The sequence below is a fragment of the Prionailurus bengalensis genome, chromosome B3, assembly GCF_016509475.1.
Source record: "Prionailurus bengalensis isolate Pbe53 chromosome B3, Fcat_Pben_1.1_paternal_pri, whole genome shotgun sequence".
NCBI classification, from domain to species: domain Eukaryota; kingdom Metazoa; phylum Chordata; class Mammalia; order Carnivora; family Felidae; genus Prionailurus; species Prionailurus bengalensis.
The window spans coordinates 35,038,643-35,059,792 of record NC_057355.1 but is presented as its reverse complement, the minus strand read 5'-3'; the positions used below and the strand labels follow the sequence as shown (position 1 = coordinate 35,059,792).

At 49.8% G+C, this 21,150-nt stretch overlaps 1 protein-coding gene across 1 annotated transcript; it reads right to left on the bottom strand.

Annotated features, from left to right (window-relative positions):
• Positions 1 to 836: 836 nt before the first annotated feature.
• On the bottom strand, positions 837 to 20,293 carry LARP6 (La ribonucleoprotein 6, translational regulator). The gene is made up of 3 exons (XM_043554023.1): positions 19,957 to 20,293; positions 6,819 to 7,029; positions 837 to 2,359 (listed from the first exon to the last, which is right to left on the bottom strand). Exons 1-3 carry the CDS (start codon positions 20,154 to 20,156, stop codon positions 1,292 to 1,294), a joined length of 1,479 nt encoding a protein of 492 aa, XP_043409958.1. The 5' UTR covers positions 20,157 to 20,293; the 3' UTR covers positions 837 to 1,291.
• Between the last annotated feature and the right edge of the window lie 857 nt (positions 20,294 to 21,150).

The following is a 21,150-nucleotide window of genomic DNA, read 5'->3' as shown; positions in this document are numbered from 1 at the left end:
CGTACCTCAGCGGCTTCAGCGTACGACTCGTAGAATAGTTATCTTCCAGGGACACTGGCAGAATAAATGAAAGAACGTGTCTAGCAAAACGCCTAGCACATAGGAGGTGCTGAATAAATACTAGCACCTTCTGTGGTTGCTTCTTTTTTGAACGTGGATGGTGAGGTTCAGGGATGCTGTGTACCATCCGGTGGCTAAGAGTATGGGCTCTGGAGCCAGACTGCTAGGTTCAAGCCAGCTCTACTAACCTAGCCCTTAGGCCCTGGACAAGCTAGTTACCCACATAAAGTCTGTTTCTTCCGCTGTAAAAAGGGGAGAATATCTGAAAGTTTCTTGCATGGTTTGGGCGGGGAGGGGGGGGGATTAAATGAGATAATGCATGGAAAACTCCAAGCATAGCCCCTGGCATCTAATCACCGTTCAATAAGTGTCCACAAAGTTCATTAAACGGCACTTGTCTAAACTCCCCCAAAGGGCAAGTGGATAAGCCAACGCTCAAGTCCAGGCCACTGCTCTTTCTACACCAGAAGCTGCCAGTGACCATGACATTCACCAAGGAAAAGGAGCCAGCCTGGGGACCGTATCCAGCTGCCTCTGCCCGGGTAGGATTCACTGTGACGAAGAGACGTGGTACTCATATCTGCACAAACTCTGCCGACCTCTCAGGCTGCCAGAGCCTCAAGGAGAGCCCCAGGGCTGCCCTGGGCAGGACCTCCAAGAGATGCGTCTCCGTTAAGCTCCTCAGGGCCTCCTGACCTACCACCCACAGCCTTGTCAGAGGGGCACAGACTTCTGTCCGACGCGATCTAGGACTTCAGAGGCAGGACTCCCAGTCGGATGTTTTATTATTTATTGACTTGACAGGAAATATACATTTGGTCCCATGAGACACCATGCTACCGGCTGAACGAGTTGCCATTACACAACAGAGCTCCTGGGGGTCCTCAGGAAGCTCTTGCGTGGCCAGCCGAGGTCGGCTCAGTCACCGCAGGCAGGAGCTCTGTCCTGAGGAAGAGACCCACCGCCCGACCCGCCCTGGAGGAGCCTCTGTCCCACAGCTCTGCGGAGCCGCAACATTCATACACGTTGGGCATCATCAAAATAAAGGTCATGCTGGTTGTTCTGAACTAGAAGGTGCTCTTAAAACCATGGCGTAGCAGACAACCTATGTACATTACAAATATATAAATTAAGAGGTCTACACGTATACAAAATCTGTCAAAGGGGACCTAATCGCATTCTGTATCATGCCGGGTATCTTGATGGAGCGGGTATTAAAAATAGAAGGTATTTATACACAGGCCCTGCCCCTCTCGTGTCCTCCGTGGAACCCTCTGGTGTTGTCAGGGCCTCTGGGCAACCTCAGCACCCCCACAGGTAACCCATCGGCAGTCTGCATCCTCCGAGACAGCAGGGGACTCGCCCCGGGGCTCTTCTCCTGTGTCCCCATCTCGGCCTGGCGGCGCCTCCGAACCCAGGGGCTGCCGGAGGGAGTGATGCTGCTGTCGGAGGAATAATCCGTGCACTTGCGAAAGATCTCAGGGCTGGTGCTACAGTTCAGCCTCCCTTCCTCAGCCAGAGGGGATTTTCTGGAAACACCTTTGCGTTGAGCCAAGGGGCTGCTCCAGGGACTGGAGCACGGGGAGGCGTTGGGGCTCAGGAAGAGATTCTGGTGGCCAGCAGGGCTGAGCTTGGTGGTGACCACGTGCCGCCGGCCGGCCATGGGGGACGTGGGGTTGCTCTCGGGGTCAGAGGAGCTGTTGGCGGAAGACTCGTCACCCATGTATTGAAGCTCCTCGACTCTCTTGTTTAGGGACTTGTTCAGGTGGATGCTCGCGGTGGGCTCCTCATCCTGGTTCTTGTCTTTGGGAGGTTTCTTTTTGGGTGGCTTCATCCCAATCAGGACGGCTTTCATGTTCTCCCTGCCCTGAGATTCCGTGACCATGAACTCATGCGCTCTGATGGCCGCCTCCACCTCCTCGAACTCCACGATGGCGCACTCCTGGGTCCCCACCTGGCTGTACCGGCTGCTGACCCTCCGGATGTCAGGGGGCAGCTCCCTCCCCGGCTTGAGGATCCGCACTGATGAGATGACTCCGAAGGTCCCGAAGAGCTTGAGCAGGTGTTCCATCACCTTCTCCTGCACCCTTCCATTCTTCTGGGGCGTGGCCAGGGCCCAGAGCTTGGGGGACAGGTAGAGATCGTAGACCAGGAGCATCTTGCTTGGCAGGTTCTCGTTGGGGAAGAGCGGGACGGGGGTGGTCCTCCTCACCTTCCGGTGGTCCTCATTCAACTCGAGGCTCATCGAGTACTTCAAGGCGTGTGCCGTGGTTCTCCAGTCCCGGGTCAGGTGTTTCACCTGAAGAAGACAAACCAACCTCTGAAATGGTACCTATCGTCTTTGCCCCTCTCGTGTCCTCTATAATCTCCCTCCCCTACCTCCCTCCCTCCCCATAACACTGGTCACTAGAATCACACCCGCTGTGTGCAGGCATTCAAAAATCTAGTGAGCGCTCCACAATGTCAAGCCAGGCAGCACAGTTTGGAGCAGTGCCGTCCAGCACAACTTTCTGTGGTGATGGGGACAGTCTAGTCCACGCAAGTTTAGAGGTTAAGCCTGTAGGACCTGGGACAAGGCTGTTAGATACACAAATCCAAAGCCCACCTCCGGCCGGCGGTAAGACCTGACGTTTTCCCACCTCTCGGTGCCTCAACTCCCCCATCTGTAAAATGGACACGTTTACAGTGCCCGCCTCACAGCGTTGTCGCGAGGAGTGAATGAATAAATCGATACATACGTACCTACATCCAGACACACGTTATGCACAACTTAGAACGGTGTCAAGCTCATGGCGAGTACGCAATAAATATCATGTGCTATCATCATTTCAAACATCACGTGCTATCGTTTTGACAGGGCTCGGAGATTTTTAACATTGAAACGCTTTTCTGAAGTTGTGTTTCTCCGTTTATGCGTTGGATACCCAGAAGGTTCCAAAAGAGCTTTCATATTTCACTGGAATATCTCCTGAAAATGATGTGGACTGTTTCAACTTGGAGTGAAACCCAACTAGGGCCTCAAAGAGAATGATGAAATAGTCCCTCCCTCCCTCCTCCCTGAGTGGAAACTGTGCGTATCAACGCGCAGTATATGAAGGCTATATTTATGCTGTAAAACAGTAATTTTCAAGAGGCCCACTTCCGCTGGAGGGAATGCCAGGGAGAATGAGTCATCGCATCCCGCAGGAACTGTGGAGGTGGGTGGGGTGGGTAACCTGAGCCAGGAATGGCGAGATCACCCTGCATCCGTCCTCGGAGGCCAGGCCAACACAGCCACTCTGCAGAGGAACCCTGAGACCAAACAGGAACTTCCCAGAACTCAATGTGGGAGGCTCCCTAACAGGGCAGTGTCGGGGGGGAACCTCGCAGAGCTCTCAGTACAGGCAGGCTCCTGCAGACAGGGCGCTGTCCGCTCGAGCCTGTGGCCTCTGGGTGACACGGCCCAGATGTGGGCTTAGGGGTGTGGGAACCACAAGTCACCTACACACAGAACCCACGGGCTGATGTCCACGGCACACACCAAGGACAGAAGGTGGGCAGAGGTCCAGGCAAAGGGTCGGACTTCAGGCGAACGGGGCCGATCAGGGCTCCAGAAGGGGTGAGGGTGATGATGGAAGGTCACTGCCAGGTGGTGAGGAAGCTAGGCAGTAGCTCGCTGAGGATGGGACGCCAGGGAGCCTTCTCCAAAGCCAGTGGGGGAGAGGAAGAGGAGCTCCTGCCTCGACCTGGACTCTGAGCCAGGCGTGCTCGAGGGAAGGCCAGTACTGCCCTGCTCCGAGGGCTAGAGAAGCTCGCAGAAGACCACACACGATCGAGAGAGAAGCGGGCTCTAGAAAGCACCCGATATCCCTCCGGAGCCAGGAGCACAGTCCACTGGGAAATCTCCGTGATAGTCCGAACATCCTAGGCCTGTCTGTGAGCCGTTAGAAGGCGTGTCCGGCACCACTCAAGAGGAGGAGCCAGGGAGGTGATATCTTTGTGCAGTCACTAGAACCTGCTAGCATTTTCAGAAACTGCAATTCCCCTGTTCGTCCTATGCATTTCCTATGATGATTAGCAGGAAAGCCTTTAGAATGAAAATAGCCTTGGGGGCGCCCGGGTGGCTCAGCTGGTTAGGCGTCCGACTTTGGCTTAGGTCATGATCCCCTGGTTTGTGAGTTCGAGCCCCGCATCGGGCTCTGGGCTGACCACTCAGAGCCTGGAGCCTGCCTGGGGTTCTGTGTCTCCCTCTCTCTCTCCCTGCCCCTCCCCCCCGCTCCCACTCTGTCTCGCTCTCTCAAAAATAAATAAACGTTAAAAAAAGTGAGAACGAAAAGGGTCTCTGTTCTCATTTTGAAGGTGTTGGGGAGTCTATGGCTACTGTGCAGCCACTTTTCAACAAAGAAAAGCCCTCGTAAATAGGGCCTCCCAGAGAATGATTCTCTTGGGCCTCCCATTCTCTTGGGCCTCCCAGAGAATGATGAAATAGTACCTCCCTAAAATACATATACATCGCTCTTTGTCCCCGTTCTTGGCATGGGGTTGCTGGCACCCGGTACATTCCCAGGTCATAAGAACACTAGGAGTACCGTTTGTTCTGATGAGGCGACTCTGGGTGGGCTTCTGGATGGCTCCTAGTCGACGGCCGGTCACCAGAAAGACCAAATCGCGGTTAGAAGCTTGCGATTTTCAGGGAAGGGAGAGGGGCAGGAAATTGAGATAATGGTTGATCAAGCCCACATGAGGAAGCCTCCCTGAAAACTCCAATACCTTGGGGTTCAGGGCACTTCCAGATGGAGGATGATGCACCCCAATTCCTCTGGGACAGAAGCTCCTGCATTCGGGGTCTCGTTCCGGGTATCTCTTCATCTGGTTGTTTGTATCTGTTATCATATCCTGTATTACACTGGTAAACGTAAGTAAGTGTTGCCCTGAGCTCTGTGAGCTATTCTAGCAAATGATCAAATCCAAAGGGGAGGAGGTCATGGGAACCTCTGATGGGCAGCCACGTTGGACAGAAGCTGTGGGTAACCTAGGTGACTAGCTGTGGGCCTTACCCTGGAGGGCCTGGTGCTGTCTCCAGGTAGACGCAGAACTGCTGGGTGGGGATGCCCTCCCCCCACAGGCACATCTGGCGTCAGCGTGTGCTCGCGGTGTGAGGCAAAGGAGACGCGCAGGAGGAAGGGGAGACTTTTCCACTGCGACACGAAGTGCCCCTTCCCTCCTTCTCCTATACCCTGGTAACTCCTAGTCACCCTCCAAGATCCTCTTTCTTTCTTTCTTTCTTTCTTTCTTTCTTTTATGTTGCTTTATTTTTGAGAGAGACAGAGAGACAGAGTGCGGGCAGGGAAGGGGCCCAGAGAGAGAGGGAGACACAAAATCCGAAGCAGGCTCCAGGCTCTGAGCTGTCAGCACAGAGCCCGTCGCGGGGCTCGAACTCACGATCATGACCGGAGCCCAAGTCGGACGCTCAACCGACGGAGCCACCCAGGCGGCCCCTCCAAGATCCTATTTCAACGTCACCACTTCTGGGAAGGCTTCTCGATGATCCAGGCAGGGTTACTCGCTACTTTGTTCTTTCACTGCCTTTGGTCATATTGCAATCCTTCACTGATCTCTCGCCTTTCCTGGACTTTGCAAGGGCAGAGAACCCATTCATGTCATGTATCCTGTGCCTAAGGCAGCACTCAGGGTGCGGCATGAATAGGTTTGATGAATGAATGAAGGCCAGAGAGCAAGAGGAGAGGGCCGACTCTACCAGCAGGTGAGGCAGAGAACAGCTCCACGGAGAGAAGCTCTCCTCCGGGAATGTCTGACCAAGGGCACAGGCGGCTTGGCTGGGACCCAGCTGTTACACATCCCGTTATGCAACGGGCCATGTGGTGCTTTTCCATTCTGGTAAATACGCTTCCCCCACGGACGACGCACGGTGCTGGCTCCAGCTAGTCCGTCCACACTTTGAGAAGTAGGGAATTCACGCACAGTCCAGTTGCTGGGTCTGTGCACCGGAGGGACGTGCGGTCTGTGGCCCAGATGGCGGCAAGCATCAGATACCCAACGTCCCCATTGTATAGGTGAGAATGTTGGTCTTACAAACATTGCTGGAGTCTTGAAGGTTCTTCTCCCTGAGTTCTGGGCATTCCTTCTTCCTCTTCCTATTCATTCGACTGGGTAGGTGAAAAGCTTGGGTTTCACGTAATTCTAGGCCCAGTAGGTGTCTCTCCAGGCCACAGAGTCCCCGTGTCCCGGCACAGCACCCTCCTGGTCACCCACTTGCCTGGCAAGAGTGCTTGAACTTTACTAAGAGCAAGCACTATCATTTCACAACTGCCACCGGCTGACATTTGTCCCAACACCCAGGCCCCTTTTAATACTTGGGAAGATACTCACTGTCATTTTTTTTTTTTAATGTTTATTTCTTTTTGAGAGAGAGAGAGAGAGCATAAGCCGGGGAGGGGCAGATTGAGAGGGAGACACAGAATCCGAAGCAGGCTCCAGGCTCTGAGCTGTCGGCACAGAGCCTGATGGGGGGCTTGAACCCATGAACCATGAAATCATAACCTGAGCGGAAGACAGATGCTTTAACTGACTGGGCCACCCAGGCTCCCCCGCGATGTTGCTAATAACGATCCTAAATCTCTACTCTTGATCATGTTTCTCTACGTCAGGGGGCAAAAAATCGCTAGTCGTCAGGTATCCTGTGGGCAAACAAGACTGAGAACTGAAACCCCCAAACACCCCTGAAATCCTGGAGGCAGCGCGTGAGGATGAAGGCTTACCTTTTTGAAAGATGTGAGTAGCTTGACACTCACATACCCCAGCTTGTTCCTCCTCACGTGCTTTAGCAGGAAGGCGTCCTTCTCCAGGTTTGCATCAGAAAAGTAGAATTCGATCTGATCCACCAGCTTCCTGATCAACTCCTGGTCTGGGGGCTTCCACTCCTGCTCCCCGTCTTCATGCTCGTTCTCGCCCCCACTTGTGGTGGTGCCACTGAGGCCAGAAGGAGACACGGGGCGGGGGGAAGGTTACAGGCTGAACTGCTGTCCCCCTCCCCCCCTCCAAATTTCTTGCGTTGAAGTCCCAAAGCCCTGTATGTCAGGATGTGATCTTACTCGGAAATGGGGCCCTGTAGATGTAATCAGTTAAAGACGAGGTCACACCAGAGCAGGGTGGCCCCAATCCACTACGACCGGCGTCTCATCAAAAGGGGAAATCTGGGCACGCGCACACAAGGAGAACGCCGCGTGAGGATGAAGGTGGAAATGGGGGTGATGAGCAAAGTCCAGGACCGTCAAGGGTGGCCAGCAAACCACCAGAAGCCAGGGGACTGGCCCAGAACAGACCCTCGAGGGGAGTGCATCTTGCTGACACCCGGATTCCCTATTTCCGGCCTCCAGAATGTGAGGCAATACATTCCGTGGTTCTAAGCCACCCAGTTTGTGGTGCAGCTCTAGGAAACTTCACTGGCTCCCACTCGAACTGCGCTCCTCAGAGGCGGTATCACCTGGTGATCACAAGGGGCTAAACTGTGCCCAACGAGCCAAGAAATCAAGCTTTTGTTTTTAAGGTGGACCGAGGGTCACTAAAATAACAACACCGTCTATGAACGTTTCTGTGCTGCTGTGCCATTGACGGGATGCTCTTCACATTCCCTCCTTATTCTTCCCTCCCCACTCCACCCCCCAATCCTGATTTCTGGAAGGTAATTTAGCAGACTCACTAAGAGTCCCAATCCTAGAGGTAGACCATGGGGGTTCGAATCCCGACGCCACCATTTATTAACTGAGTCAACTCAGGCAAGGAACCCCACTCCCTGCCACACCTCAGTTCTGTTATCGTCACTCTCCTGATAGGACTGTTACGAACAGTAAATCAACTAATACGTGGAAATGCTCATGTGAATGCCTGGCACACCCTGAGAACCGAGTAGGTGATAGGTACATTCATTTGCACCTCACATCTAGGACTGAAGCTCCAATTTTCTGTCCCAAAGCCAGCACACATATCCTTTCCATGTGTCGTCGGGACCCTGCCATGGAATCGGGAAACGATCCCATTCACCAGGGCCTTTCTAAATGAAACCCATACCCACCAGTAGCTCCAGCTGGACAGACTTCCTTCCCCTCTCCCTGAGAATCTTAGGATATGAGAGCAAGCCAAAGAAATCCTGAGCAAAGCTTCTTTAGGCAGGCAAACCTTCCACCAAGGGATTACAAACACTTCAAAACCATAAACATATAGGGACTTTGTGACGATCTGCCTCATAGGTGACACCATTAATTCGAAGCTCTAGAAGGTGGCTTCTTTTTTGTATGTTTAATTACCACATTAAATTATGTACTATCCACTATCATACATATCTTATTCAACGAAAAGGATTGGTTAAAAATCACTTCCAGAGGGGCGCCTGGGTGGCTCCGTCGGTTAAGCATCCGACTTCGGCTCGGGTCATGATCTCACGGTTTGTGAGTTCGAGCCCCGTGTCGGGCTCTGTGCTGACAGCTCAGAGCCTGGAGCCCGTTTCGGATTCTGTCCCTCTCTCTCTCTCTCTCTCTCTCTCTGTCTGTCAAAAATAAATAAATGTTAAAAAAAATTTTTTTTTAATTACTTCCAGAAAAAAAAATTACCACTTTCCTATGTGGCTGCTTGATTTCCAGTAACATGACCATCAGGCCCGGAGTCTCCATTAACACGTTCTGAGTAGGGAGAGCATCTCCTGGGAGGGATGCAGACACCGAGCCACCAACAGCATTCATGGCAGAACGGATTTTCACTCTATTAGAGAAAGTTCACACTCTAAAAAGCAGTTCAACTAGATAAGTTGAATACACCAGATACAATAACTACAAACGCATGGGAAAGTCTGAGCCCCAATGACAAGGATGAGAATACAGAGGAGTTGGGATGAGGTGTATGATAATGACCAGTGAAGAGCTTTGAGTGGACTCAGATATTAGCAAAATGGTCTAACTTACTACAAATCGCAAGTATATCAGAGGTGACCAGACCATCAAAGGCACCCACACACTAGTAAGTCCTACTCCGCAACTAGAGTAGTTGAGGCTATTACAAAAAGTAATCTCATGGGGCACCTGGGTGGCTCAGTTGGTTAAGCAGGGGACTTAGGCTCAGGTCATGATCTCGCAGTCTGTGAGTTCAAGCCCTGCGTGGGGCTCTATGCTCTCCAGAGCCTGGAGCCAGCTTTGAATTCTGTGTCTCCCTTTCTCTCTGCCCCTCCCCTGCTCACACTCTGTCTCTGTCTCTCAAAAATAAATAAATGTTGAAAAAAAAAAAACAGGATCTATCAGGGCACAGGGAAGTCACAAATCCAATGGAGGGGCTCCTGGGTGGCTCAGTTGGTTAAGCATCCGACTTTGGCTCAGGTCGTGATCTCATAGTTCGTGGGTTTGGGCCCCGTGTGGGGCTCTGTGCTGACAGCTCAGAGCCTGGAGCCTGCTTCGGGTCTCCCTCTCTCCGCCCATTCCCCACTCACGCTTTCTCTGTCTCTCAAAAATAAATAAAATAAATATTTTTTTAAAGTTATCTCATACACAAATAAAACATAATGGAAGGATGGGGATGTAATTTCTCAATTTCTCCAGTGCCCATTCTAGAGCCTCCCGTTCTTTCCAAGGTCTGTCATGGGAAGCCTTTACTCCCTGCAGAGGATTCTATGACAAACTTGGTTGAGAAGATGACGTTCATCGAAGCAGACTTGCCCAGACCTCCCTGGGACATGCCTCCCTCCCCACAAGCTTGTTCTATGTGTCTGGGCATCTGCCGAAGCATCCATCGCACCCAGGGGCCTTTTCTCCACCTTGGTCCTCTTACCCCTGTGGCAGGATGGGACGCTGTTGACCTCTTTCTTCTCGGTACCTCTCGCCCTGGGCTTCTGTGATTTGTCCTTTTCTGATTCTTCTCCCCATCTAATTGCCCTTTCGGTCTCCTCATTCTGCTCCCATTTCTCCAAGGATCTATCCTTGACCCTTTATCCCCTGGCAACCAATAGGTTTCAGCTGCCGGACAGCACATCCAATTCAAATCTGCCTCTACCTACCCCTCCATCCTTCTCTCATGCCTGAGACCCCATCCTCAATTCCTAGCTGCCTGCCTGATGCTTCCACTTGGACAGCCCATTAAAACTTCAAATCTAGACAGTTTCTGAGCTGACTCAGAACCATTCTGCGAGGTCCTTGCACCCTAAGGACCCCCTCACTACATGGGTGCTGTCATCGGCAACTGTATATCTCCAAAGGGGGATCCTGAGAGGCAAGGCCTTTTTGCACATCTGGGAGCACGCTGCCTTCTTTCCTGCTTCGTGCAACAGCCTTTGAATGAGAAAAGACCAGTACCCTTTACGAACATTAAAGAAGTTTATATCTCTTAAATAAGAATGTTGGTAACTTTCTGTCAATTACAACCGTCCTGCAAAAACCATGTATCTTTCCTCCCAAACTGCCCCACTGACTACTTTCCCTATTCACTCTTCTCTGCTTTTAGGCTCAAAACCCAAGATGCATCTTTTAGCCCTCTCTTTTTGCCCCCACATCGAGCCAATTATCAAGTGTTGATTTTATTCTGCGGTGTCTCCCATCTGTTCCCTTTTCCATTCCAACTGTCCTCATTACTTCTCCCTTGGACACTATTAATAGCTCATCAAAAATGAATCTTAAACACTAAAGTGAAATAAACAACACAAAGCAAAAGATGAAACAACATAGTGCATAACTTACAAAGAAAGCAACGGATCCACCCCCCCCCCCCCCCCGCCGCCACCCTCTCCAACTTCACCTCTCCTCCCTAAAGGCAACCTCTAGTCAACCATTTAGTTCTTAGGAGAGTTGCCTTATGGTTCTATAAAATATGCTCATTCTACTCCTCACATGCCAATTTTCAACATTGGGGTCACTCGTCTCCCAAAGCCTCTTTTTCCAATTTTTAAAATTTTATATTATTTTGGTTTTTTTTTAATGGCCTTCTAATTGTGTTTTAAAATAATACATTTAAAATTCTGTTCCTTATTCCATCAACATTAAATGATACTTCTCACTTCCTCACTACATACGATAGGTGTGTTCTTTCCCTCTCCTTCCATTTCCAACCTTTCAAATTCTCCCAGATGTACCTTTATGTTATTTTGTCATGGTCCATATTTACATTCTACTCTGTAACTAATATTCCAAGTTTTGTCTATAGATACTAAAAGTAGAAAGTTAATCAGTTGTGTTTACCTTTATGATGGTACAAACACTGATCTGTGCAGGGTGGAGGCATTTGCCAAGATTGCATTTCTTTCTTAAAGTCCTGTTAGTTGACCACCTGGATTGATCCTCTATAACTCTTTTTTTTTTTTAATTTTTTTTAACATGTATTCATTTTTTTTTTAATTTTTTTTTTAATGTTTATTTATTTTCGAGACAGAGCATGAACAGGGGAGGAGCAGAGAGAGAGGGAGACACAGAATCAGAATCAGACTCCAGGCTCCGAGCTGTCAGCACAGAGCCCAACGCGGGGCTCGAACTCATGGACCGCGAGATCATGACCTGAGCTGAAGTCGGACGCCCAACCGACTGAGCCACCCAGGCGCCCCAACATGTATTCATTTTTGAGAGTGAGAGAGACAGAGTGTGATTTGGGAGGGGCAGAGAGAGTGGGAGACACAGAATCCAAAGCAGGCTCCAGGCTCTGAGCTGTCAGCACACAGCTCGATGCAGGGCTCAAACTCACAGACTGTGAGATCACCACCTGAGCTGAAATGGGATGCTTGACTGAGCCCACCAGGCGCCCCAATCCTCTATGACTCTTACCCTCTTTTTCGTATTGACCTCGTGGTCTTTGTCTTTGATTTACATTGCAAGAGATTTTCTGACATTACCTTCTAATCATTTTTGATGAATTGTTTAATTTCAGGAATTATGTATTCTCCAAGAACTCTTTTATGTTTTCAAACTGCTCCTTTTTAAAAGCATCCTGTTCTTATTTTGTGGATGCAGTCTCTTAAATTCCCTCTTGGGGCACTCTCCAGAGTCTACATTTTTAAAAGTCTCTTTGTTTTAAATTTTTTTTAATGTTTATTATTTATTATTGAGAGAGAGAGAGAGAGAGAGAGAGAGAGAGAGACAGAGCACAAGCAGGGGAGGGTTAGAGAGAGGGAGACACAGAATCCGAAGCAGGCTCTAGGCTCTGAGCTGTCAGCACAGAGCCCGATGCGGGGCTGGAACTCACAAACTGCCAGATCATGACCTGAGCCGAAGTCGGACGCTCAACCGACTGAGCCACCCAGGCGCCCCAAAAGTCTCTTTGTTTCCAACAGCATCACCTCTATATCTTCTGGGATCAGTTTTTCACTTAATTTCATGTAATTGGTTTTCTTCATGTGATTGGTAAACAATTCACCTTTTCTTTATTCAAAATCTGTTTAAATAAACTTGTTATAGGATAATTTCAGATTTATAGAAAAATGGTGAAAAGAGTACAGAGAGTCCCCATGTATCCCACATCAGGCTTCTTCTATTATTAATATCTTGTGTTATTACAAAGCAGTTAACGAACTAATACGAATACATTATTATTAGCTAACGTCCATACCTTATTCAGATTTCCTTAGTTTCTACCTAGTGGCCTGTTTCTCCTTCAGGATCCCATCCAGGATACTAGATTCCAAGTAGTTGTTGTGTCTCCCAGGCTTCTCCTGGCTGAGACAGTTTCTCGGGCTTTCCTTATTTTTGATAACCTTGACTGTGTTGAGAAGTACTGGTCAGATATACTGTAGACAGCTCTGCATTTGGGATTTATCTGATATATTTTTTTAGGATTAGACGGTGGGTATGGCTTTTAGGGAAGAGAAGCACCGAGGTAAACTTCCATTCTCATCACAGGATATCAAGGGGACTATCAACATACCTGATCACTGTGGACGGTGACCCTGGCTGCGGTAGTGTTATTTTGTGTCTCCACTGTGAAGTTACTGCTCCCCCCTCTCTTTCCATACTGTGCACTTTGGAAGGGAGTCACTGTATACAGTCCACACTTAAGAGGTGGGGAGTTCTGCTCCGTGGCTATTCATTTCGAAGAGTGAAGGGAGGTCTGGGTTGCTTTTTCTTGGCAGGTCCATATCGGTTCCCTCCACAGCTGTATACTCTGATTTTCTTCCTAGCTGGTTCTATATCCATGGATGGCACATGCCAACTGGAAGGCTCCCCTTTAGGGTGCATAGGCAGGGAGTGATTAAATACGGGCTTTATATGGAGAAGGAGTTACTCTGCAGGTACAAGCTCTACCTTAGCAACCCCAGATCATGAGCTGATTCGTTCGGCGCCTTCAGAAAATAACCTTGTTTCTTCCTTTCCTCCTTGCACGTAAACAGTGATGTTGGTTGCTCCTTTTTATGGTCAGGCAGAGAGGTAAGGCAATGGTTCTAAAGGAAGAATTTAAATTACCTCTTGGATATCAACATCCTTTTTAATCCCTGCATCCTTCACATATTTCCTAACCAGAACCTTTCTAGGGTTCTGTCTTCCCACCTCCCGCCATCTCCCTCTGCTTCCACTCTTGCTGTATTTTGGGTTAAGCCTCTTCCACTCTGTGCCTTATTACATGTTCTGAAGAACCGCTATGTCCCTGCTCTACTCTAATACTAATACTAATGTTTTCTATTCTATTAAATAAAATCCAAAGTCTTTAGCCCTTTATTCAGATTCATTTAGAATCTGGCTGTAAGCAGCTTCCAAAGGTATTTTTGTCTATTTCCCTTCAGATCCTTTGCTCTAAAATAAAAGCATGTAAAAGATTCACAGATCTCTGCGCCACCAGGTTTCTGGACTCTGTCCCTTTGGGCATACTGTTCCATCTCCTTAAACATCTTGCCTTATCTCTCAGGTCCAAATCCCTGTCATACATCAAGCCCCATCTCAAAGCAACTCTCTCAGGAAGCAAATCATTTCAACTTCTCCTAACCCTTGCCTGTACTTGTATCGGAGCTACCGTGTGCATATCTTATTAGTGCCCTTGAACCGTATCAGTGTCCTTCATTCTGGCACGAACCGACATAGTAGGAATTTACAAAGTATTACCAGTGTAAAGTGAATCGTTTCTGTAAGGGCAAATCTGCAGGATTCTTTGAGACAGGAAGTATGGTTACCGGTGAATAAGCCATTAGTGGTCTTTCAAGAGGACTTTGAAAAAAAGTTTTACGTTTACAGTCTTGTTTCCTTTTAAATAAACCATTGTAAGTTAGGAGTACTGACGTGTTCTTTTTTTGTAACGGTAAACTTGCTAGAAATTAAAGGGTAGAAATGAGGAGGTACACTTCAAAACAGATGATGGGGCTCCACAGATCAGTATTGAAATATTAATCATATTGGGGCGCCTGGGTGGCGCAGTCGGTTAAGCGTCTGACTTCAGCCAGGTCACGATCTCGCGGTCCGTGAGTTCGAGCCCCGCGTCGGGCTCTGGGCTGATGGCTCAGAGCCTGGAGCCTGTTTCCGATTCTGTGTCTCCCTCTCTCTCTCTGCCCCTCGCCCGTTCATGCTCTGTCTCTCTCTGTCTCAAAAATAAATAAACGTTGAAAAAAAAATAAAAATAAAATATTAAAAAAAGAAATATTAATCATATTTACAGATGATCTAGGGAAATAAGTACAACATAAATCTCCAGGGCTGCCTTTCTCATAAAATCTCAAGATAATCTGGAGATATTAATTAAGTGGTTATTCAAATGACACCTTATGAATAAAAATATCCAAAATAAAACGGGGGAATAGTGAGCTCCTCACTATAGCTTTCCGTACAGCAAAGATTTCTTGGATTCATCACCTATCTTTGCAGATGGTCTAGTCGAGTATGGTGCTTTGGCCACCAATACCAAGAAAATGGCGGACAACAAGAAGGAAGATATTGAACAAAAAGGAGCAACCTTTTGACTTGCCTTTAGGAAAAGATAACGAGGCAGAAAAGGTTCAAAAGGTAAACAAAATTGATCGTGCAATATAAAAACACAAGGACAGATTCCAAAAAGAAAGGTTTTTCATAGAGACAAGTTGGAAACATACACGGGAATGTGTCCAAGTTTGGAAAAGGCAGTATGGGAACAATTATATTTTGGATGCCACTAGCAGAGGCCCCATGCTATGTCTGGGTGGCCAATGGGTTCTTTGTTATTACAGACATCATGACCTTCTTCTCTAACCCTGTCTTCTGCCATGCTCTTCTGGAATCTTCCTAGCGCCTGCAAAAGGAGTGCAACCAGTGGACGTCTCTGCAGGTCTAAATGGTTTGCGGTGTGAAGCAGAAATGTTTACATTGTATTTAGTTCCACATCTGGTACACAGTTGGCATTAATAAATGGAGCCTTTCATTATCATCATCCAGAGCAGAGAAAAGATAGCTCGTGCAATGTCCCAGAAACATCCCGAAGAGAAAGGAGCCTAGATGTTTCTGTCTGTTAAATGAAGGTGTGCTTCAGTGATTGTATTCTTCATGCTCATATTTAGTATTATAGTTGTAAATCATTTTTACACATTGGAAGACACAGCAAACAAATAAATATGTGAATGTTATTCAGAATCAAGATTGTCAGTGTAAAAAAAAATAAAAGTAAATAAAAAACCCTATTATGTTAAATATGAATTGGAATTATCAACATTAAGTTATTTTCTAAAATGCATTTCCCAGCTCTACGGAAAGGGTCTAAAACCAGTGTTGCCCCACTAGAAATTAGCACTCTTAATTCCAGGTCTTGGTTTCTAAATACCCTCCTGCTAGTATTTGAAAAATACTAGCCACAAGGATTCCTGTGGAAATGGCTGGGTCCCATGACCAGAATAGGAAAAGTACCAAGTATAAGCCCAGAATATCTAGCAAGAGAAAACAAGAAAGTGCTCAGAAACGAAAGGGCTTGTTCCAAAAGGCTATCCTGAAGCCAACCTGAAGGGGTCTCCCTACTTAATCAAGGACATTTTGAACATCAAAAAGAATGAATGTAACTAATTTTCAAAAAGCAAATAAAAATCGATGAATCGAGGAGAGCCCCAAAGGAGGGCTCTAATTTATAATATTTGACATGACTATTACAGCCACTCCTCTCTTTGAAAGCTGGTCATTAAGCATTTATGTTGCCTCATTAGGAGGGACACTTGTTCAATCCCAGATGATGAGCAAGGCTCTCTGATACAGAAAAATGCCAGTTAATAAGTGAACAAAGGCTAATAAAATTAGAAAATCACCAATTGGTAATTCCTGAGGAGTTGACTCTCAGGCAAGGATCAGTAGATGGTAAAACCATTAGGTGAAGGGTACTGGTGAAAGAATATTCACAGGAACCCCCATATCACTTGTTCCTTGCAAAAGAAGAGACACAGCATCACAATGGAAAGATCAAGTGGTCTCTGAGTCAAGCGGTCAAATTAGAGCATCACTTTGGTGACAGCCACCTGAGGTGAATGCAACAAAAAGTCCGTGGCATTGCCTATGAGGTGCTCTTGCCAAAACGTTTAATCCAAATTGAACCAAGCCCTTAGCCTAACTTCCAGTTTACAGGAAACACAGGGTACAAAGGAGCAAGTTAGGGGCGCCCGGTGGCTCAGTCGGTTGAGCGTCCAACCTCGGCTCAGGTCACGATCTCGCAGTTTGTGAGTTCGAGCCCCGCATCGGGCTCTGTGCTGACAGCTCGGAGCCTGGAGCCTGCTTCGGATCCTGTGTCTGCCTCTCTCTCTGCCCCTCCCCCACTCATGCTCTCTCTTGGTCTCAAAAATAAATAAATATTAAAAAAAACAAACAAACAAAGGAGCAAGTTAAACAGATGATGACACCGTAATCAGGCCAATTCAAACTGGGAAACATTCAATGAGACATCTGGCCTCTTATTTCAAAATAGCAATGCATTAAAAAAAAAACATGTGAATGTTCTAGATGAGAAGATTCTAAAGGGACATAATAGGCAAATGCCATTCCCTGGATCGGATTCTGGTTGGAGGGCAAAAAGGAATATCTATAAAATGCAGTGTGGGACGACTCAGAGGACACCCAAATAAGGAACCTGGTTGTTGGATCATTTTAGGGATTACACTAAAGAATCCCTGTTAATTCTCTTCCTTGCAATAATAGCATTATGGATACTATGTCATTATTAAGAGCTCCAAAATAAAGTGCTTAGGGTATAGTAAGTCTTGTGTATAACTTGTTTTCAAATGGTTCTGAGAAATCCATACATATGTCCATCAAACAAATATGGCAAAATATTACTAACTGTTATATCTAGATGGTGGATATCTGAATGCTCACCGTTACTACTCTTTCACGTTGTATGTTTGAAATCTTTATTTCCCAAAGGTGACAATAAAAAGAAAGACACCGTTTAGCGAGCAAGACGTGGGAAGAAGGCTAAAGAGCACCTTTCTCATTTCCGCTATTGCTTGTACCCCAGGGAAAAACCTAGTATTGGGCTAAGTACTGGCGGTGTAGAGAGGACTAAGGCAAGGTCACTGCCTTGAAGGATCTCCGTTTGGTGGAAGAAAAACACACAAATATTTCAACCCGACGGTGTGATGCAATCATAGAGACGTGCATTCATTCAACAAATATTCCGAAGCACTCGCTACATGCTGGGTGCTGAGGATACACTGAGAACAAGGCAAGCTTGGTCCCTGAATTCAGGATGTCCACATTCTTGGGAAGGAGACAGAATTATACAGTTACAACGAGGCAAGTGCTAGGTACAAAACGTGCAGAGTGCTATGGCAACAGCAACAGGGAGGGCAGGAAACAAACAGCTTTGTGGGGGGGGGGGGGTAGGGGTAGTGGGAATGAAGCAGTGAGGTTTTAAGGCGGACTAGAGATCAGTGAATCAACCAATCAACCAAGCAATCGATCAGAGCCCCAGAGGAGGGAGTGCAAAGGTAGGTAGACACGAAACTGCACCCTGTGTTCAGGGACCCAGATGGGTTAGTGCTGCGGCAGTATGAATTGCTAACCCAGGCAGGGAAAGAAACAATGGGCCAAGGGTGGTGGTAAACCTGGGTGCTAAATCTCTAGGAACAGCTTTAGGAACCTGGGCTTTCTCCTGCAGACTTTAGAAGCCAAGAAGTATCCACACAGAGTGGGGGGGAGCAGGGGAGGGAATGCTGTGCCAGGCTAGCCCAAACAGGGGGCAGCACGGATACTGTTCTTGGCTACATTCTCCTGCTCTGGACGTCTGCCTGCTGGGCTCTGTCGGCTCCACCGCCCTAAAGGGCCCCCCAGGGGTTTTCTAGTGTCAACTCTCTGCCAGTGGGCAGCAAGAAACGCTTCAAACTGAATGCTCCATGAGACTCCAAGTCCCTGGAGCTGGGAGCGAAGGGAGGCTCTGGAGGGAGAGTGGTGGGGTGGGGGTGGGGGTGGGGGTGGGGGTGGGCGTAGGAAGCCCACCCAATGAGGATCACTTCTCCTAGATTTCCACAGAGGGATCTTTCCTAGATCTCTCAAAACTTAGTCCCCTAGTATAGGGGACAGCTCTTTGCCAGAGTCACAGGCAAATCAAATCAGAAGGGATCAGCCACTCTGAGCGATTTTATGTAACTTCTGCAATTGTTTGACTAGGTGACTGCCTTCCCTTCAAGACTGAGATGTCAGTGACTGTGGAGTCATCATTTTTATACTCTCAATACTCAGCACGGAGCTGAGTGAATGAGTGAATGAATCAAGCTTTACAGTATACAGAGTTCTGCTATGTCGACTGTGGCTACTGTGTCATCTGCTGTGGCTCAGCTTTCCTACTCTCACCTGCTGGGCTGGCCTTTCCTCCTCCTCCAATACCTCTGTCTCCACGGAACCACCCGGAATCTCTGGGTGCCTAAATCCAGACCCCTTACGCTGCAGAGGGGTCAAGCCAGTGACGGGGAATGGCTCTGGACCCAGTATCCTCACGCCCTTCAGTTGAGTCCTCTGCCAGTGAAGTAAAGCTATGCCTGCCAGGGAATCATCCTGCAGAACCCTGAGAGCTAAGAGGCATGGGCACAGGAACCCAGAAGAAAGAGGGCTCTTACGAAGTGCCTGTTGGCATTTCCCAGAATTTGCAAGTTCCACCACTGCGCTACTCTGGTATCCACAGATACTCCATACTGTACCTCCTTTCAATATCGGGAGGGATATTGAATATGGGGGGGGGGGAACCCACAGACCTGAAAGCCGTGGGCGTTAGTGGACATAGGTCTGAGGTCTCCGGCTGTTGACAAGAGCTCAGGGCCCACTGGCACCGTTAGACAGGTGGCCTACAACAGCCATAACAGCTCCAGACTACCCATCGTTCAGGAACCCAACAACAAGGCAGCAAGATGATGATGCAAGCATGGGAGTCAGGTGGGGGAGGCTGCCTGAAAATGGGAATCCCCGGCCCTCGAGAAGGCGAGCAGCAAGCCTTGAGCTGATTCCAAATCCGAGCAGGAGAGCTCGCTACACCGTGGAATCACTCCTCGGATCCCCCAGCAGCAAGTGTCAGCTGGGCCTGGCCTGCCCCCACCCATTCGGACTGATAAACAGGGCGATAATGGCAGTGAGGGCCCTCCTCTCCAGGGGAGGTGGGCCACTCTCGGAGGGTTAGGGGGGAGACGGGACCGAACCAGGCTTTTTGGAGGGTCCCGGGTGAGCGCACGCAACGAGAGCCTCCTCCGGGGGAGGAGGAGATGGCGAGGGTGGCCCGGGAAGGACTTCCTCCCGGGTCCCAGGGCATGCCGACGTCCAGGCCCCTGAGCCCCGCCGCCAGCGCCAGGAGCCCCGGCCGGGGCGGGTGACAGCTGCGGAGCGGGGCCCCCACAGCCGCCGAAAGCAGGTTCCGCCCGGGTGGGACGCCCCGCGCCGGCGGCCCCGCCGCGGCCGACTCGAGCCGCTCGGCCCGCGGAGTTGTCCCCGCGCCCCCCGCTCGGCCGGGCCGCGCCCCCGCGCCTACCTGTGCCCGCGGCTCGGCTCCTCCTCGCTGGCGCTGCCCCAGCCGGGGCTCAGGTACCGAGCCGGGTCCCCCGCGCCGCGCGCCTCGGTCCCCTCCTCCTCGTCCTCCGGCTCCTCCACGTCCTCGGCCTCCTGGATGGCGACGCGGATCTGCACCGCGGGCTCGGGCCCGGGCAGCGCCTCCTCGCCCGCCTGGGCCATGGCTCGCGGACCGGCCGGGAATGCGGCGCCGCCGGTCCCCGCGCCGCGAGGCCGAGCCAGCCGGGCGGCGGCGACTGCGGCGAGGGGGCGGGGGCGCTGCGAGCGCGCCCGGGAGGGGACGGGGGTCGCGGCGCCCCGCCCCGCGGCGCCGCCGCCGCCGCTCCGGCCGCCAAGCCGCGCGCCAGAGCGGGCGGGGCCGCGACTGGGGAGGGCGACTTCCTCCGCTGTCCCCGCGCAGCGCACGTCCCGGAAAGATGCGCTGGACCCCGGCTCCTCCAGCGAGCGCCCGCTGCTCCCTCCTCCCACGCGTCGGGGCCCCGGAGCGGGGAGACGGGAGGGCGCAGCGCCTCTGACTTGTCAGTGTGGGGATGACTTCTGGGGGTGGCAGGCACGGACAGCACCTTAAGGGGCTTCTGTGCCTCCCGGGGTCTCCCCCACCGACCGACATCTCCACCATTAGTCCCCTTGCTACAACCACCCTGGACTGTGCGCCCTGTGAGGTCACACACTTGGTTCCTGCCGTGCCCTATACCACTGGTTCTCAAAGTGTGGTCCCCAGACCTGCAGCCCCAGCCTCACCCGGGACCTTGTCAGAAACGCACCTGCTCGGGCCCAATCAGGTCTCCCGAATCAGGATCTACGATTCTGAACTTCGTGTTGTAACAAGCCTTCCAAGTACCGCCAAAGTTCACTGAAGTTTGAAAGCCACTGCCCTGTAGTGCTTCTTAGAATATACCCTGCATATAATAAGCACTCAAATACTGTTGAACAAATAAAGGGAGCTATTGAAATGCCAGTATGTTCGAAAAGCCTGTTCACATTCAGCTGTGAATGAGTTCCATAGCAACCCTGCAAATGTGACCCAGAAACTAGGGACAGAAGCATCGACATAAATACACTCTGAATGTGCTTTCATGAAGCTCTTAATTTACCTTCTTAAACATAATTTATTATATTAATTTGCCAAACTAGGGCTCCGAAGGAACAGACCCCT

Coding starts and splice junctions, on each gene's coding strand:
- LARP6 (XM_043554023.1), bottom strand. CDS start 20,156: ATGGCCCAGGCGGGCGAGGAGGCGCTGCCCGGGCCCGAGCCCGCGGTG. Junction 7,030..19,956: donor GAGCCGAGCCGCGGGCACAG/GTAGGCGCGGGG, acceptor TTCTGGCCTCAG/TGGCACCACCACAAGTGGGG. Junction 2,360..6,818: donor TACTCACATCTTTCAAAAAG/GTAAGCCTTCAT, acceptor TGTCTTCTTCAG/GTGAAACACCTGACCCGGGA.